The 19,592-nt window shown below is 38.2% G+C and overlaps 2 protein-coding genes and 1 long non-coding RNA gene across 5 annotated transcripts; 1 reads left to right on the forward strand and 2 right to left on the reverse strand.

Annotated features, from left to right (window-relative positions):
- Positions 1 to 522: 522 nt before the first annotated feature.
- LOC104602327 (uncharacterized) lies at positions 523 to 4,700 on the reverse strand. Of its 2 annotated transcripts, XR_016080879.1 has the most exons (4): positions 4,106 to 4,700; positions 2,985 to 3,805; positions 2,767 to 2,906; positions 523 to 1,239 (listed from the first exon to the last, which is right to left on the reverse strand). It is a non-coding gene; the product is annotated as an uncharacterized LOC104602327 (long non-coding RNA). The 2 variants fall into 2 exon arrangements; XR_736065.3 differs by lacking the exon at positions 4,106 to 4,700 and having other exon boundaries at positions 2,985 to 3,955.
- A 2,638-nt stretch (positions 4,701 to 7,338) lies between these two features.
- Positions 7,339 to 10,847, reverse strand: LOC104602423 (laccase-17-like). Of its 2 annotated transcripts, XM_010266108.3 has the most exons (6): positions 10,644 to 10,847; positions 10,348 to 10,499; positions 9,592 to 9,836; positions 9,365 to 9,493; positions 8,279 to 9,256; positions 7,339 to 7,711 (listed from the first exon to the last, which is right to left on the reverse strand). In XM_010266108.3, exons 1-6 carry the CDS (start codon positions 10,758 to 10,760, stop codon positions 7,581 to 7,583), a joined length of 1,752 nt encoding a protein of 583 aa, XP_010264410.1. In that variant the 5' UTR covers positions 10,761 to 10,847; the 3' UTR covers positions 7,339 to 7,580. The 2 variants fall into 2 exon arrangements, with proteins under 2 accessions (XP_010264410.1, XP_088742932.1); XM_088886806.1 differs by having other exon boundaries at positions 8,279 to 9,493.
- A 5,632-nt stretch (positions 10,848 to 16,479) lies between these two features.
- Positions 16,480 to 19,592, forward strand: LOC104602424 (uncharacterized). The gene is made up of 6 exons (XM_010266109.3): positions 16,480 to 16,596; positions 16,690 to 16,705; positions 16,932 to 17,424; positions 17,556 to 17,646; positions 17,782 to 17,908; positions 18,723 to 19,592. The coding sequence occupies exons 3-6, from the start codon at positions 16,934 to 16,936 to the stop codon at positions 19,307 to 19,309; spliced, it is 1,296 nt and encodes a 431-aa protein (XP_010264411.2). The 5' UTR covers positions 16,480 to 16,596; positions 16,690 to 16,705; positions 16,932 to 16,933; the 3' UTR covers positions 19,310 to 19,592.

Raw genomic sequence — 19,592 nt, forward strand, 5'->3', positions numbered from 1 at the left:
GATTCAACAATGGGATATTTTGCTCTCACATCAGATATGATACATAAGTACCCATTGATTAGTTTGCCACCTAATGGCAAAGGAAGCTAAACATTAGTTGCTCCTGTAAAATGAGTAAGCAGGTGCCTGTACACATCTGGCAGATAAGCTATTCTGAAGGTTCATTACCAGCTTTATGGCCAACTTATGAGTTCTTAAGTCATGGTTACGATAACCTAATGGATATTCCCATTTGAACAGTTAATGCAGAAGTTCAGGTTTCTTTTCTGAATTCATTGTGAAGTTTGTTTTCTCTTGAGGTGGAGCTAAATTTGTTCTGTGCTATACATGCACATAATATATATTTCCTTGTAATGCACCTAACCAAAATGGTTTCTATCTACTTCTTCAGGTCAAGATAAAGTGCTTGTGTGAGTCAGGACGTGTTATTGGTTGCAAGCTTACTCTGTTTTAATTTGAGTCCAGATGAGAGCAGGTTATGTCTTTTTCATTTTTACAGCACCCTATGTGCAGAGTCTCATCTCTATTAAAAGGAAGTTCATTCCTTCAACCAAGGATCTTGGCCCGTTTTTGGTTAGAGAAGTACCAAACTTACACACTTGAAAACAGTTGTAGTTTTTATGTGCATGGATCTAGCACCCATCAACCTTCTGCAAAGGAACAATATAGGGGAAGATGGAAGCAGCGACATATAAACGTAGGAAATGAAAACTATAGTCATATAAAAGTTACAGCACGTGGGCCGTGTCAGGCGGGTTTCAAATGCATGTATACAAAATATATTGGCTTCATCATTTTCTCCTATTGTTTTTGACTTTGATCATCTACTTTAGGAGAAACATCAGATGTACTGTTGGGAGGGGTATTATGGTCATTGTAAAGTTATTTATCACTTTACCCAAAATGCCCCTCCAAACTAGTTGTTATATAGTTGTTGGGGACATTTGTGTCATTCTTTTTCCCCCAAAACCAAAATACAAAATACCCCCTGTATAATTGTTTATAATTGTTGGGGGGGGGGGGGGGTATTTCTATAAAAAAACCCCAAAATGTTGAAATTAGCTAGTTCGTCAGGTGGGTCGTGTAGTGCTAGCCCACAGTGCGTGTCATGCCGCAGGTTGGGCCATGCTGGCACGTGGGCCACAAGCGGCGTGGCACACATAGTGTCGTGCCAGCCCATGGACCTCATGCAGGATCTGGCACACCCCCATGCCGTCATGCCATGTCATGCCGGCACACCTGATCAGACCAGTAAACTATATGAAATCAGGCACAAAGTGTTGGACAGAAAAGTTACAGCAACAACTAGGTTAAACATAAATAAGCCAAAGCTGATAGAATTTGAAAGAGTTCAATACTGTGACATTCGAGACAAGCTTTCAGATAGCAAAGTACTAGAGCAACTTGTCACATTTTTTGTTTATGATATTGAAACCATTTGATTGAGCAGAGAAAACGAACGAATCATTGAGATTGCAATTCAGGATCTCCTGGGAGGTGAGAACAGTACATTCCAAACTCTAGTCAACCTAGAACGTGTTATCCTCAATTCCCATGTCCATGGCATCACAACAAGTATGGTTAACAGACCTGATGTTCCAAGGTATAGTATTTAATAATATTGCATTTTTATGCTTCTGTCATTGACTGATTACCAAGTATATCAAGTAATAATCATGTTGTTGTAATTTGTAGAATAGACACCTAATCTATTTATGTAGCAAGCCTAGTATTTTATTGGCTTTTCTCTGCAACTTTTTGTTAGTTTTGTTATCGGACCTATTATCTATTGTTAAACTTGTTGGGCTTACAGCTTGAAACAGGTCACTGCAACCCTTCTCTTATGGGAGATTAAAACTTTATTAGGAGAAGAAAGAAAGAAATATACAATTGACAGCTTTTTACATGAGAGACCAGACCACAATCACCTGATACCACCTCAACATCTTTGCACTAATAAGGCAAACTAAAAATAGAAGGCAGAAAAGCATGCACTATCTCAAAAACTAAAATACAAAAGGAGCCACTCAGGAAGGAATGAACCCCAATACAGGTTATATCTCTCCACCCCTACCCTAGCCACAATGCCACATTATCTTCCAGTGAATTAGCTGATCTTTGGACCCATCTGAACATGCAGCTATTCTCATCCTCTCTCATCTATCAAATAAAGGAGGTGGGAGCATGCATGTGAGATAAAGGGATCACATGGGTCCTTGAAAGCTCATGGAAAGGAGGAGGGGAATAATTAATTACAACCAGCACTTCTAATCTGTAGAGAGGCATTTTTTCTTCTAATGTATTCCCTTTTCTTTTTATTATTATTTTTTTATCATTTTTTATTAATCACAATTTATAATTTATCTATTTCTTATATTGCCTACTACAGGGAAACTCCCTGCTTATCGGAGAGTTCAGATCAGTTGTCGGCCAGATAATTCAGACGAAATAACCATCAACTGGACTAATGACATCATATTTAAAATTAGGAAGAGAAAACAGGGAAAGAAAAAAAATATATATCATAAGGTCATCAATCGCACTAATCATGCATTGAGTCCCTAATCGGAGTTAGAAAGAAAAAATGAAGAGGTTGGGTAGGCGTTGAGAGTTTAGTAGTTTACGAGCTGATTCGACAGAACCAGCTCCATCCCTCTCCCCCAGGCCCAAGTCAATTCGAGACAACAACAACTTAAATAGAGTCATAAACATAAAATGGAAGAAACGAAACCAGAAAAATGGTGAAATATTGTAGAACGCACTTACCTGTTAGAATATTGGCTTGGAATCGATGGATGTTGTAGGGGAAGATTTGAGACGAGCTTTGATTTTGAATCACTCGCCCTTAATCTCTCTCTCTCTCTCCCTTTGAACTACTGCAGCGATCGGTGCTCTAGATGAAGACTCTGCACGAGGTTTAGGATGAAACGATTTTAGATTGTATCCGGTGAGGAAGAAGAAGAAGATTCAATCAGTGGCCTTACCTCGCCGGAGGTTGGTTCAATCAGAGCATGCGGTTAATTTCGAAGGAGGAGGAGGAGGAGGTGGTGGTGGTGGTGGAGAATGGTTCAGCAGTTGTTTTACCTCGCCAGAGGTTGGTTCAGCTCTCTGTTCGGCGATGGAAGAAGGCTTGGAGTTCTCGCAATCTCTGTTTTGTCTCTTCAACTGGATTGAAAATGGGGAAACTCCAATCTCCTGTTTCGTCTCTTCGACTGGATTGAAAATGAGGAAGGCATTTTTGTCCAAAAAATTAAAAAACCATAAACCGGAATGGGAATCACATTCCCTGGGGAGGGTCAGGAATGGCCATTCCCCCATAGAATGGGAATGGGATTTCCATTCCGATCAACCAAGCACTTGAAATGGAAATGGGCCATTCCAATTCCGATTCCAGACTCCTATTACCTCAAACCAAACGGACCTTAAAAACACCCCAAAAAACTAGAAAGAACCTGGCCCGCAAATTAACGGGCCACACTGTTTCTTCCTCTGCCTCTATTACCCCTTTTCCTGGTGCTGCGAGTGCCCGAAGTAGAGGTTGCTGAAACATCTGACCAGGAACTTTCTGTCTCCACCGCTTTTTCCACCTCCAAGCACATATCGTTCCGAGGGGTATGAGCCTTCACTTCGTTGACAAGTGAGGAATTAAACCAATCTCGTAACTGGGGCTCTTGCTCCGCTCCGTAAGAAGCCCCAAGAAGCTTCCCAAATTCCAACAGCTGCTCCACCTGAGCTACAACGGCCCTATAAGCGTGCATCAATCATTCTTTCTCTTGCAATTCAAACACGGGTTCATCCTCCAAATCTACATCCAAAGGCACGCTTAATTCCAAGGGAAGACATTAATAGAAGTCAGTACTACTTTTAGATCTGGGTGAGGGGTCTTAGCAAGCAAGGAAAGGTTCAAATTTCAAAATATTATTACGTATTGGTCGATACATATTATATCGGAGCCTTTCTTATACATAGTTCAGAAGATAGCCAGGACTTAAACTGATTCTTTTAAATCAATTTTGAAAAATAAATAAATAAATAAATAAAACACCAATAAAGACGCATATGCCGATATTTACTTATTTAGAACCTCAAGTCTAATAATTCAAACCTTCAATGCCTCTTGGAGAAACCTTTAGACTCTCCAGCTTCTCCCAAACCGATTTCGGGGGGACAAGAGCATGCGAGGCCCCTGCCAAAGTGGGCTTCACCAACGAGTCTAACGAGTCTAGCCCATTGTCTTGAAAGGTAGGCGGGCTAACAATAGATATCGGGTTGACCCATAACGGGTCTACCCGGGCCCCCAAATGAAAAGCTGAGGAGACCGAGAGACCTGTCTTCTCCAGCGGCTGGTCCTCCGGCAACACCAACTCTCACGCGACTCCTGCCGGCAGTTGCACAACAGCACGCCCCCTACTGGCGAGAAAAGACTCTGAGGCGACACCCCATGTTCAACGTCTCCCGACGTCAGAGGCCTCTGCAAAACTTCCACTGCCTCTTCTCTTACCCCGTGAAACGGAAGATGTCACTGCTTCCTTCTTTTTCCTTTTGCAACGAGTCCATTTCGCAGGGGCCGCAACAGTCCCATGGTCCTACAACAGCCTCCACTCTTTCCCAATTCGTAAGCCGACTTCAGATCGTAAAAAGAGAAGTCCGGTCCTTTGTGTAAAGGCAGAGCAATCGATCTCGGGTTCAGCCCACTCTAGCTGCTGGCGCCTCACATACACATCCTATCGTGCATTGGCCGTACTTATTAGTTATTTTTTATGGGAGATGTTCTCAATGCATGGTGGATGTGCCTGTGAAGCGCCCATTTGTGAAGAGCAGCAGATCCCGTCACTTTACTTACAGCCCTACGAACTTGGGATGTTACGGACCGCTCCGCTCTAAATGAGAAGACGGAGGGCCTCGAGGTTTTTTCAGACCAGATTGTTCGGGTACACGGAGATGAAGCCAGCCACTGCATCTCCAATCTGGCTATCTCCTTGAAGACTGCCAAGCACCAGACTGAGAGGGGAACTTCAAAAATTCTGATCCACTACTTGACGAAGCCTCCCTTCTGGCTTTCCAAGCAACCTTCCTGAGTTTGCAACTTAATTAATTGATCATACTTTCACTAAAAAGTGTTTGTTTTGCAAAAATAGTTATCTGATCACCCAAACTGAGTGAAAACATGTTAATTCATGATTATTTATTCCAAAAAGTATCTCTAATACTTTTTTTTTGTAAAAAAAAATACAAAATTGACCAAATAGAGTGGTTGTCATGTCTTATTATGGACAAAAAATGATATTTTCATTTTTCAAATGGAGATTAAGGTCAAAATAATCATTATCCATTATTATCTATAGGAGGTTTTAGTAAGATACAAAATAGATTTTAGTAAATCCTTGAAACTATAAGGGTGTCCTAAGAAATGAAATAAAAAGTCTATGCCATCATAGGCCACCTTAAGAAAGAAAAAAGTGATTCTAACCGATAAGAGCAACTTTTCGGCCCTAATATCAATAAAAAATAACCTTTTTAATATAATTTCTATAATAGGTTAATTTTTATTTAAATTATCAAAAAGGGAGAGAAATACTGTTCATCTTCTTCTTCCTTAGACCACCGAACAAATCTCCCCACCTCTATCTCTCTCTGCTTGACTTTCTAGAGAAACCAGCACTGAATCTAGCTAGCCCATCCCTCTTCTTTTCGATTCTCCATCTCCAAGCTTCCCACCCCTTTGGTAAGCCAGTCGCACTGGTAAGCAAGTCAAACGGCAACTCTTTGCTCGACCCAACTGATCTTCCCTCAAAGAAACTCCACTAGTGGTGAAATTATGCCAGATTCATAGCTTCTTCTGCATGATTTTCTAGAGAATACAGCACTGAATCTGGCTAGCCCATTCCTCTGCTTTTCGATTCTCCATCTCCAAGCTTCCCACCCCTCTGGTAAGCAAGTCGAGCGGCGGCTCTTTGCTAGACCCAACTGTTCTTCCCTCAAAGAGGCTCCATCAGTGGTGAAATTATGCTAGATTTCACAACTTCCTCTGTGAACCTTGTTCATAGTGTAGGAATAGATGACGTGAGCGACATAGTAGGGATGTAAATATTCTGGTCTCTTAGAAACCCGTTCCATTAAAGCTTAATAGTCTTTCTGCCCCTATTTGATATATTTTTTAAAAAAGTTAACCTATTTTAATAATTATTTTAAAAATATTATTCTTATTGATATTAGGGCCAAAAGTTGCCCTATTCGGCTATAAAGGAGATCAAACATAAAGTGTTTTAGAGACGTTTAATAATGATTTATTGCTTTAATATTCAAACGATATCTTAATTAACCCACTTTTCTTGTTTAGGAACTCGCAACCTGCTAATATCTTATTCGCGAAAAGACAAAGCAGTAAGTCGTTTATAACATCGCTTCTTGATCAAGGCAACAGAATTTCAGCGACAAATTAACACAATTATTCTTTGGATTTATTTTCTTCACGAGAGGATTATTAATCTACTCTGGACATGAGTATGCATAAAGGAAAAAAAAAAGTTTAAAGTCTACCAATAAATTTATGCAACAAATATTTTTAATGATTTTAGTGAAACATACTTGACAAAAGAAAGAAGATAGATGGATTGAGAATTTGAGAGGAGAGGACTGGAAGAGTATCGAGGATCAAGAGCTCTCTAGATAATGGGTGGAAATTAAAGTAGAGGAGTTACGACCACATAGAAAATATTAATCCGGCCTATAATCAATCTGTGGTTGGCACTTGACAATTATTAAGATCTTGACAAGACTAAATAGTCCTTCTTCTTCAAGCATTTTCTATTCATTTTTTTTTCTTGGATAACAAGAAGGGTTTTATATGCTTTTCTTGTGTTAAAAAAAATATTAACTTCTGGTTAATTGTTTTTTATTCATATAATGAGATGGATGGTTGAGATATAGGGTTGCAAATTAATGAATCGGATTGAATTTGGTAAAGGGTATATTTGTTTCTATCCGAATCTGATCAGAATTCGATTTTCAAGAACATGATTCAAATTCGAATATCTTATTGAATATCCGATTCTAATCTGATTCAATTAGAATTATAATCGGGTCATTTTGGATTGGGATATATCCAAATTCGAATCCAACTCTTAACGGATCCGAATCTGAACCCTGATGAGCTTGCTTGAAAGCAATGAACTGTGATTCTGTGAAACTCCGCTTTCTCATAAAAATTTACCAACATAACCGGGGAAGTTTGGAAGGAAGAAAGATGATAGACAAAGCACCAAAAATATGAATTTAGAATTCTAACGATACAACAACTAACTAAAATAAAATAGAGGGAGCTTGGTGTTTGGCAGCAAGAAACTCAATTTCCCAAATTTCATTAAATGTATGCAGTTTATTAGACAAACTTTCATCAGCTGCAACTCTCCAACCCAAACCAAACTGAGGGTGGCGGGCTGGAACTTGGAAAGAAATCCTCCAATCTCAGTCAACCATCAAACACAAAACAAAATGGAAAATGAAAGAAAAATAAATAAACAGGGAAAAAGCACTCCAAAAATGAAGGTAGGATCCTGATCACAATAAAATGATCAGCGTCAGCACTTGGGAAGATCAGAAGGAGGAGGTGGTAACTTCTGATTTGGATGTTCTCCGTCCAAGACGATCCACACCATCCTCAATCCCCAGCTAAGGTGGACTTCAAAGTGACAGTGCATAAACCAAGCACCTGTTCATAAGCAATCATTCAAAAAATTTTCGGCCATTAATCAATCTATAGAAAAAGCATAAAAAGAATTTAAAATAATTATAGTAACGAGTAAACTTTGTTCTCTCCCCTAAGATATAATTGTATTTAGGGGTGTCAATTGGACTGGATTTGGTCCAATCCAACGTGAATCCATTATAAATGGATCATGTCCAATCCAATTCAATGAATATTTTGGAATACTTTTTTATCAGTCCAATTCAATGTCTGGACAGTCCATCTGTTCAAATTCATTTTAATTTAGATTGGTTTTAATCCAAACTCGATTCATTGACACCTAAATTCTTATCTTATATCAATGGACCAGTTGGCTCAATCCAACCCAATCCAATATAAGACCCAATTGATTTTCGGTCGCACCCCTAATTGTATTTATCCCGCTCGAATTTTCCAATTTATATATGTTTTTACCTGTATAATACTTAAATTTTCTTCATGCATGATTTGTGATATCTATCCCGCTGAAAACCGAAATTTTGCTACAGCTAGTAGTAGTACTGGTTGCGTTGTGTTATATATACAACCCACCTGGATTATCAGACAAGAAGCGGATGGCAACCCAACCGCCGGATGGCACACCAACGGTGTTCCTCTCGGCAGGATCCACTAGATTGAAATTGGGAGGGTCCTTGTTAGGATCAAAGCTGCCGAAGCCCTGGCCGACGACAAAGAAGTTGAAGCCATGAAGGTGGAGGGGGTGGCTCTCGGCACCAAGTATGCTAGTGCCCTGCATCACTAGCTCCACGCTGGTGTTGAAGGGAAGCACCACAACTTTGGTACCGTTGCTCACCAGTGTGTTGTTGGGTGGAGTGCCTGTGTAGTTGAAGGGGAAGGGCGGATTTATGGGGAAATCACTGGTATAGACCCCCTTCTCCTGCCCAAAGAAATGGGCTTGAAGAATAGCTGTGGTGGGGAGTGCGAATGAGATATTATTCACAGAAGCAGCGAACTTTCTGGTGCCATTGTTGGGCCCTTGGCAGCTCTGGTTCTTCGGGCATGGACTTGACCCCAGTCCTACTGTGAAGAAAAACCGCTTGTCGACAGTCTGGGGGACGTTGGCTGGGAACTGTGTAGTGGCCAAGCTGCGGATTCTACTAGAGAAGTTGGCCACAAAAGCGGTATCGTTGATGGGAGGGAGTGTTGGTCGGAACAGTGGAAGCTGCTTCTTCCTGTTAATGGCGGATGAATTGGATGGTTGGTCGTCGTATTCAAGGATTCCGGCAATGGTGGAGTTGTCGAAGGTGCCCAGACCGGTAAAATATGGACTGGCAGCCATGAAGAAAGTAGCATTAGGGAAGTCAGGTTTGGTCTTGAGAAGAACGTCAGTAGTCTGTCCAGGGGTGATGAGAAGCTTGTCGGTGTCAAAAGGCTTCACGTAGATGCCGTCGGCCTCAACAACTGTAAGGGTGTGTTTGGCAATGCTGAAGAAGAGTTCGTCATTGAGTGCAGCATTGATCAGGCGGAGGAGATAAGTCTTCCCGGGCTTCACCTTCAACTTGAATGAATCTGTCCATGCATATATATAGGCGCCAAAAACAAATTTACTTAAGAACTGCATGTATGTAGCCATGTTTGTCTTAGCTTGATGATGCTGTTCCAAGATTTCCCACATACCATTGGCTGAGCAGTTGTACAAGGGCCCTGGAAGTCCATTGATGGTGTAAGCATCAGAGACGTTGGGACCTGCTCCAGACTGCAGAGCCTGTCGGATGACTGCTTCAGTGTCTGCGTTCCACCACTCTCCTGGAAATTAATCAAATTTATTTCACGTCAACCAAACTGAAGAGGAAGAAGAAGAATCAAATATGTGTTTGGACTTCGGACGTTAAATCAGTTAATACCAAAGATGAGGGGAACTTCCTTGTAGGGTTTGACAAACGGGTAAGGAACGTCGCGTTTGGGAAGGATGATAATGGGTCCATAAAGGGTGGATCTAAGCCACGAGATGTGGGCATGCCAAAAGAACGTCCCTCTCTGCCCTGTGATGGTGAAATTGTAGACATAGGACTGGCCCCTTTGAATGGGGCACTGGGTCACGTACGCTGGTCCGTCTGCCCATCCACTCCGAAGCTGTCGAATTCCATGCCTGCATTCGGCCATTCGCCCCAAGTTATTGATTACTTTAGGGGTGTTAATTGGATTGGATTTGGTCCAATTAGTCCAATCCAATCCGGTGTGAATTTGTTACAAATGGACCAGATCTAATCCAATCTAATGAATATTATTTGGAATGGGTCCAATTCAATGTCTTGACCATCCAATCTGTCTAAATTTGTTTTAATTTAGATTAATTCTAATTCAAACTTGGTCTATTGACACCTATATTCTTATCGTCTATCAATGGGCTAGATATTGGCTCAAATCAATCCAATATAAATACATTATAGATGGATCAAGTCTAATCCAATCCAATCCAATAAATGCTTTGGACCATTAAGTCTGAACTGGTCCAATTCAATATGTCTTATTGGATGGGGTACAATCCAAATCGGGTCCAATATTGACACCCATAGTCACCATGAACATGAAGCAACCATCTATACATACAACTGCACGCATTGACAAGAAAAAAAAAAGATGGAGAAAGGATTCCATACCAGTGCAAGCTGACATTGTTCTGGATATGGTTAACCACCTTAATAACCAAACGATCCCCTTCTCTTGCGACGATCCGAGGACCGGGGAACTTTCCGTTCACAGTTGGGATGCTCTTCGTGTGGCACAGTCTTGTTACGTTTTGTAGCTTGATCTGCAATAAGAGAAGCTCATCATCAACTTTGAATTAGAAAAGATGCAAATTATTAAAGGAAATGAAATAATCCCATATTTCTTTGCTCATCATAAGCTGTCTAGTGGAGTTAATTAGCTAGGAGAGAATCTCCGGCCAACGTACATTGAACTTGTAGTGCCTTGTGATGCCTGCATGAGTGGCAAGTACGAGCTCCGGCAAGAGAAGCAGAAGAGCACCCCTGCTAGATACAGGTGAAGGAAGATGAGAAGAAGCACCCATCTCTCCCTTTCTCTTATCTTCTTGTTTTTGATCTATTTATGAATACGGAGTTAAGGGGAGAGGGAAGTTTAATTTACAACCGTTGGGTATGGGTACTGGGTACATAGTGATGAGACCCCAGTCTGGTTGGATATATAGAGAAAGAGAGGGAGAGAGAGAGCAACAGAGATCAGTTTGAATGTATTTGGTTGAGTAGGTGATGAGATTATAATTAATACTACAGAAAGAATGGGACCTTCATGTCACCACATTACATTTTTTTTCCTCACTTGGAAATGTCCGCTTTGGCTGTTGGTCGAGTTGAACTTTAGAGTGTTCATAAAGTAAAAAGATGCATCTTTAATTTCCTAGTCAGAATTAAGTAATTTACAAACCTACCCTTTACTTACTTATTTTCATTCTTCCTGATGAAAATATTATTAAAACACAATATTACTAAAAATATTTACAACCCTTTTTTGTTGCCACACACCAGAATATATAAAAATGAATGTGGGCTTTGTTTTAATAGAAAGACACGAAATATATGAATTAATTGTTGTAGGTTTTGGCTCTTTGAAACAAATTAGAATAATCTGATTTTATTTATTTATGTATGAAAGGGTGGACAGTTTGGTAATTTGAGGAACAGCTTTTTAATTGTTGGTACTGTGGCTTATTGGAGGAGCACGGTTGTTGCAGAGATCTACAGGCCGGTTCAGAAGCCTTATGCCCGCATTTACCGTATTCTCAACTCAAGGGAAATCCTACTCCCTCGGTTAGCTTTTTTGGACCAATCACCAATGGGTCCATTTTTCCCTTTGTGATTAAGTTATGACTGTTAATATTTCATTAACCATGTGATGAAAAGAAAATGATTCATTATGTTCTTAGTAACAGAGGGTAGAGATGAAGACACGTGGATCACTTTGGGCCAAGTCATGATGCCGTGAGGTATTGTATAGCTGGCTCTTGCAGATATCTCTTTCCTAAAAATGACTTGATGACAAACAAAACCCATATACGCTCTCATACAAATGATCTCAGACTTTTTTTAAAAGGAAAGATACGCCAATTTCACATGTCATACTCACTTCATAAACTAATCTATCTATCTTATATCTAACTACCGAGTACCGACCATGGATTTTCTTAATTTTATTCTAATTTCTAGAAGTTACTACCGCACTTTCCAACAAGGTTACTTTAGTTTAGGGGCTGTTTGATAACTGTTGAAGCCTAAAATACTTAAGGATTTGCTTTTCATATGGTTGCTTATTATATAATTGCTGAATGGCATTTTGAGGTGACTACTTTACTTAAACATTTCACTATAAAACTACCGGGCTTATCCACTAAAAGAGAAACCAATAAGCAATTCAATCCGGCCAGTTCAGCAATTGTCAACCCCTCTTTAATGGATGTTTCGTATTTGCTTTCCCCTCTCCGTGAGTTTTCTCAAGATTGTTTTTGGTGAAAAGAGATTTCATCATGATTATCAATACATATGGCATGTAATGGAGAGTGTAAAATCTGATATCTAATAATCGGGTTGCATATCGGATCTAGTCACATCCCATTCCAATTAGGGATGAAACATTATTCGAATTCGATCCAATATTGTTAATTGCAGATCCGATTGGATATAGATATGGATCTGAATCTGAATTCGATTGGGAAGTCAAATATTCAAATATGATCCAATCCGACTGATTTTCTTTAAAATTTAATATATTATTAAAAGAAAAATAAATATATCAATTTAAATAAAAAATAAATAATATAAGTATTTTTAATTATTTTCATCACATATATACATGTTTTTTATAAAAAATAAATAATATAAGAAATTTACAAAAATAAAATATAAACAATATATTTAGAAATAGATAAAAAACATATATATCTGTATTATATATTTTTATAAAAATAAATATATAACATATTTTTCGGATTGGATAGGAGGTGATCCGAATCTAATCCGATTTCTGATCGGATCCCATTATCCGATCTGATCTCGGATTGGATCATCCATTTACAGTCCTAAATCCAATCCAATTATTAAAATCCCAAATCCAACGAACTGGATCTAAATCCTTTCAGATTTTCAAATTCAATCCAATCCATTTTACCATCCTTTAAACAAAAAAAAAAATTATAAATAAATCAATCACTCTTTGACTTATATAAATAACATAAATCTATTTTTATATAATTATGTATGTATGTACAATATAAACTAACTAGGACTTAACCAGATCCAATAGGATTGGATCCGCATCCAATGCAATTATAAAATAGATGCAATCTATTTATTTAAACCGCTGATCATCAAAATCTAAAACAATTGACTTTCAGACTCCATTGACAGCTCTATGACATCCTCCATACCATGCATGATTGCTAGGTGAACTATTAAAACTATTTGCATTTGGAAAGGATCCAAAATATAAACTAGTTAATTGGTTTGGATCCTATAACATATGGAAAATTACCTTAGAATTCGACCTGGATCCAATCTACAAAACTTGTTTTTGTGTTATAAAGCAAAAGCAAGTAGGTTTTGTTTCTAAACAGAATACATGTCTTTTGAAATCATCAAATTTAATTGATTGTTTTTAAAATAAAAAAGAAATTTTATAGTATAGAAATTATAAGACTTAAGGAACATGATCAGTAGAAAACATGTTTTTTAAACTATAAATTTAAGAAAAATGTTTTTGAATTCAGTTTTGAAAACAAAATAAAACGACTAGAGATTGTTAATGCAGCCTCTTGGGACTAGAGCTTTAACAGTGCAATTACACAAATTCTAGAGCTTTAACAAAGTTCAGAAAATGCCCACAATACACTCACGATACAAAATAAAACGACTTTGTATAATCCTTATCCCTCACAACTCATAAGTTAATTTACAACACATGGACTTCCCTTTTAAAGTTTTAAAATGAACAGAATATCAAAACCAAATTTTCTCTCCGTTTTACCCATCCAATCCAACTTTAATTGTAAGGTGTAAAACCTCTTTATCATGAGATCGGCTTCGGTCAGGGCAAGCCTGTACTCACACCATCCCAACAACCTCTTACAATCTTGCATCGGGAATATCTCTCCATGAAATAAAGCATATGAGTGTGGAGATATTCCCAATGCAAAGCTGTAAAAATTGCTCAAACGGATGTTGCCCTGATAGAAGCCGAACTTCTTTAATCATTGTGTCAAACGCAGCTTTAATGGTAAGATGAGGTTTGTTTACAATAAACTAAGAAGATGCTAGTCCAAAAGAAAAGAAAACAGTCCTCTACCAGATGAATGTCTAATTCTTGCTAGACTTGAGCTGGGTTTAATTAGGCCCATCATGGTCAGGCTCGACTAATGCTTTGCTACACCATATGCCAAAACCAGCTAATTAACACTTATAAATTTAGATTTAGGCTTGGGTTAGAAAAAGGCTTAGATGATAATGATGTTTGGAAACAACAATGTTTTAATATTGCATATCCTGTGTATAATGGTCTCAGGTGCAATATTTACAACCTAATTGTGCATGATTTATGACCTTATGATGATTTCATGGTACTAGTAGTGTGAATTGTGATTCAATACAGCAAAGCTGCTGTATTGAATCACAATTAATAACGTGTTAACTAAGATTAACTCATTTAATTAGAGATTATTAAGATAAAAGTGTTCATACATATAAGCATCCATGGGTCAAATACTAGCAAGTCAATTACAAGTATCAATTAACAATCCAACAATGATATTAGGGATGTAAATTAGGTACCCAATTTAAAGAATTTATAATGAAATTGTCCTAACCTATTCAAATTTTAACAAATGCTCAACTCAAGCCCGCTCAAGTTGTACTCCTAAATTATTACAAGTATCTTGCGATTCGATCTTAGATAATAAGTCGTCGAATTTCCTTATTGTAGAACATTTCACGATGTTCGATCATCGTCGAACATTCCAACCCTTTGATCGGTAGCCAGTTAGGATTTGCTTGTATAACATTGTTAGGAGGCCGAGAATCATATAATTGGCATTCAATTGTCCACATGGCTAGTTCTAGGGATTTTTTCTCATTAATGGGTTTGGCTCAATAATAGTAGTATTAAATGTGCCATTAATATAATCTCCACCAAAATTCATGCACCTAAGCTCACTGAAAATCCTGCTTTTCTCTTCCTTTAATGAGCGGTTATTAATTACCATAACCCCATCCCACTAAAAAACAAATTTAGGAGAACACCTTATAAAGGTAACCTTGGTCATGCAAGATGAATTGAATTTACCAAACAACCCTTTACCAAGAAAATATCTTGAAATTATTAGTCTCATGATAGGGAATTTGGTTTGGGCCAACCTAAACCCAGCCCCTAAAAGAAGGGTTGAATTGGATTAGGATTAGATTTGAAAAATGCCAAATAGATATAAAGTCAAGCTTTTTCTTTTAGGTTCGATTATGATATGAAAAAGATATGATATCGAAAAAACAACTGACCGATAAACTAGAATCATAAATGCGATAGAGAATTAACTGTTATTTATCAAAATTCATAAGTAGATTTTGATTGGTCAAAATTCCTTCCATATCATAGATTTTCCCTTTTCTTTTTCTTTGGGGAGGGGGTATAATGTTCAGTCGGGAATACCTTGGGCAACTTGAACCCTATGCATCATACTTACAATTAAGTATCCTTGTTTTATGTATGATGTATGTATTGACCTATGTATATAATAAGATATGATTTTTATGTTAGAGCAGGAGGATATATAAACAATATGATGTCTATGTATCATCATTTTCATATATATTTAGCACGTGCAATTGCATGATAATGAGTAATTTTGCATTTATTTTTCAATTTAATAGGTAAAGTTTCAAGAAAAGCCAAGTATATGATCAACCAGATATCATGATTGGGTGGTTAGGCCTGAACTCAACCCGAACCAACCCAGCCGGAGTTGCATTAATTAATCCTACACATGATACTATGGCGGTTTTTGGTATAGGAAGATAAATGAGGGTGGACGAAAGGGAAATCAAAGTCTTTTCACACCAGTGGCGTATTTTAGAAACGATTATTGTGCTCGGCTCTTAATAATTTTTCCAGCGGAAATTTTCACCACATTGTTTCATTGTTTGAATATGTGAAGGCGAGGATAGAAGCACACGTGGGTAAAGATTGGAAGATGGCAGTTGTCAGAGTTCTGACACTTATTTAATATTTTGGGAAAATTCTCAATTAGTATATGGTACTTTTGGTCTAGTGTTATTTTGGTCCTGGAATTTTAAAATGTGTTAATCCGGCATATGTCATTAATTAATTCATTAATCAGTCATTAAGTGATATTTGAAAAGACACAAATGTCTTTTGAGTGTCATCTAATTTTTTTTTTTCAATCATTCACATGTTGATAAAAAATGAACGGTCTCAAATCCTCTCTTCTATTCTAAAAAGTTGGAGTTACGTCTCACTAGGTATTTTGATGACCCCAACTTTCTTGAACAAAGAGGTAAGGATTTGGAACTATTCATTTTTTGTCAACTTTGGATGATTGATAAAGAGAATTATACGACATTGAAAGGTATTTGTGTCTTTTTAAATGGCACTTTACGACTGATTAATGGGCCGGTTAATGGCATATAATAGATTAGCACATTTTGAAAGTTTATGATATTTTAAAATCGGGGGATCAAAGTGACACTAGACCCAAAGTACAAGGTACTAATTTTGAATTTTCCCTAATATTTAGTTAGCTCGTGTATATTTTTAAGGTGAGGCAATTCATGAAAAGGAGACTAAGCAGGCTCAGGCTCAATGCAAGCAAAGGTTCCATTTCCTTCTGAGTATGCTTTTCATTTCCTTCTTAATTTGTTCTTTCTTTCTTTCTTTCTTTCTTCTCTGTTTAATGTATTTGATTTGTTCTTCATTTCATGCAGGTGAAGTAGACTCAGAGTAAGTATGGTTTATAAGCCCTCCCACATTCAATTTCCATTCTTTTATTTTCCTTTCCTTTGTTGACATTAATACTTAGAAGAACTCAATTCTATTTCTTTTCCTTGCTTTCTGACTCCAGACTCCAGTTATATATTTTGATTGAGTGAAAAACTTTTGGTACTAATAACTGAGGTGCGTATTGGTTGCTTGTTTTTCATGTGAAACGGTATTTTTGAAATGACAGACATGAACGAAATGGTGACCTCAAGCTTGCAGCCAAGGAGTGCTTCAGGGAGTCGTAAGCTCACCCATAATCGCAACAGCAGTAGAGAAAGCAGAAGCAGAAGCAGCAACACCGCCACCGGCGGCATCCTTCAGTCCTGCCTTAAAGATAATATTGAACATTTCGCATCTGACCGTTGGCCAGCCTGTGACTTAACTGCATTATTCAGAAACACCAAAATCCTGAAGATTGGCATCCCTTCCAGCTCCGGGTGTATCGGAGAAAGAAGCCACAGCGACGATTTCTTAGATCTAAAGTCGTCTGCTAGTGAAGTAGTATCTTCGACTCCATCCGATAAGAAAAAGATGATCGAGAGTTCCTCGACACCATCTGATAAGAACCCAAGTATAAAAAAAGTAGAATCAAATCCCTCGGATTCTGCCACCGACTCCGATCGCACTTTAGACTCCGACTACAAGTTTGATCCAAACATGGACCCCAACAAAATAAGACGGTGAGCCTATAATTAACATTTCTATGATTTCTTTGCTGGTTTCTTTCTTCCCAAGGTAGAACATTGGATGAATATCAATAGAATAGAAGCTCAAAGAGTTAATTGTAAGCATTACTTGTTCCATATTGCAGGATCCTTGCTAACCGGGAGTCTGCAAAAAGATCACGGAGGAAGAAGCAACAATATGTAGCTCATCTTGAGAATAACAGGAATTCTCTGGAAGTAATCAAGCTTTCTGAACTCTATACTTAGTTGGTTTGGTTAATTACTTCTTCCTTTCATACAACCTATGGAAAATCTATAATGTCACTCATCTTTTTCTTCTTTCCTCCGTTGTTATTCCTGATCTTACTTTAGGCAGAAATAGCACTTCTATCTACGAAAGTTAGACATCACGAGCGTGAATGCCTGCGATTGAATGTGGAAAGGACTACTATGGAGAAGAAGTTGACTCGTGCCTTGGCTGAGGAAGCACTTAAAGATGGTATGTAGGTGCTTATATATAAAGAAGATTGATTGGATTTGGGGCGCATTCCATTTCTTTGGGGCCTCAGTTCGTTGAGTTCAGATCTGCGCCCCAGTGTCCCACAGCACATCCCGCCCTGTATTGGGAATATCTCCACATCATTGAGATTGGTACTATCATCGGGAGATGTTCTCAATGCACGGCGGGGATGTGCTGTGGGACGTCCCGCAGATGTGAGCTTCAGTTAGTTTATCCATAATGGATAAAGCAATTATCCGGGGAAAAAGTTGTCCAAGTAACTTTTGGTGGTAGTTGTCCTTTCACTTACTAGGTAAAGATCGGTAAGCAATTTATCCACCCTTTGGAGAAATCAATATTCTCCAAAAAATTTATTTTTAATAAGACCCATTATAATGGCACAAATAGAAATTGATCAATTACCCAATTAATCAACTTAAGCATGAGATACCGGCAAAAGAACTAGCCTCAGAGGCATCACTAGTCGAATAGGGTTTTCTTCTATATTTTCTTTTAGGATGGTTATCAAATCAATTCATAAAATAAAGAGAGAATGGAAGTTCAGCCCAGGGTAAGAATTTGTAGGCTTAAAGTACTGTTGGGGTAGGTGCCAGATCGGAATTGATGCCAATTCATAGGCCGACATTGGTGCATAGAATTTGGGTTGTTGATATTTTAAATGTTGATGGCTCTACAGTGGAAATCAAAAATCTGCATTGGGCCTATCCATACTTCTCCCTAAAATAAATGCCATATATATATTGAATGGTATGATAAAATGGAAAGAGATTGCTAACAGGTGTGGCTCTTGCAGCTCAAATAAAATCTCTCAAGGATGAAACGAAAAGGTTGAACCAGCTCCTTGCTCAACTACATGAAAAGCAATTACAGCAGCAACAAAAACATCTGGAACTGCAACAACAACACCAGCAGTTGCAGCAGCAACAGCAACAGTTTCAGTCATGGCAACAGGAGCAATTACAAATGCAAATGCAACGACAGCAGGAGCAACAACAGCAGCAGGTTTTTGGGTTCACTCCATTGGTTGATCCACTTCTTGAATGCAACACCATGCATATGGCTTCTTTCAATATGGGCCCTAACCCCATTTCAGATCCACCCGTAAATTTAAACTCTTTTTCGAGTCTGGATCCTTTTAATTCTCGATTCACTTCTACGCTAGATCCTCTCTTTATGTTCAACTCACTGAGCCCGGATCCTTCCAATGCTGGGTTCAATTCTATGCTGGGTACACTCTTCAAAAATCCCATGAACCTGGATTCTTTTAATACTGGGTTAACTTCTATTGAAGATCCTATCTTTACGCTCAACTCTATGAATCTAGATCCTTCTAATGCTGGGCTCACCCCTATGCCAGATCCGAACTTCAAAAGTTCATAAGCCTGCAACTTTTCGTTTCTGGGTTCACTTCAAATTCAAGTTCAAATCCTTCGGATATGGTTAATGTCTAAGTTCCGAGCTTTTTTTTTTTTATTGATCGGTTGTGTTCTTATGTTTGTTACTGTCAGTAGTGGTTTTGTAGTGCATTGGTCTATAATTTGGGGAGTAAGATGTTGTTAGAGATTCCTAGAAACATCTTTCTATTTCCTCTTGAATTATATAGCCTTTTTTTTTGTATACTAACACACATTTACATTATCATATACAGTCAGAATGAAAGAAA

This window comes from Nelumbo nucifera, chromosome 1 (assembly GCF_055504915.1).
Source record: "Nelumbo nucifera cultivar China Antique chromosome 1, China Antique-T2T, whole genome shotgun sequence".
NCBI lineage: Eukaryota > Viridiplantae > Streptophyta > Magnoliopsida > Proteales > Nelumbonaceae > Nelumbo > Nelumbo nucifera.

Bases quoted from the DNA above. Each gene is read 5' to 3' on its own strand.
- LOC104602424 (XM_010266109.3), top strand. From the start codon at position 16,934: ATGAACGAAATGGTGACCTCAAGCTTGCAGCCAAGGAGTGCTTCAGGG. The intron at 17,647-17,781 runs GTAATCAAGCTT...ATCTTACTTTAG, and splicing joins ATAACAGGAATTCTCTGGAA to GCAGAAATAGCACTTCTATC. The intron at 17,909-18,722 runs GTATGTAGGTGC...TGGCTCTTGCAG, and splicing joins TGAGGAAGCACTTAAAGATG to CTCAAATAAAATCTCTCAAG.
- LOC104602423 (XM_088886806.1), bottom strand. From the start codon at position 10,760: ATGGGTGCTTCTTCTCATCTTCCTTCACCTGTATCTAGCAGGGGTGCT. The intron at 9,837-10,347 runs GTATGGAATCCT...GGCCGAATGCAG, and splicing joins AACAATGTCAGCTTGCACTG to GCATGGAATTCGACAGCTTC. The intron at 7,712-8,278 runs GTGGGTTGTATA...GCTTATGAACAG, and splicing joins CTTCTTGTCTGATAATCCAG to GTGCTTGGTTTATGCACTGT.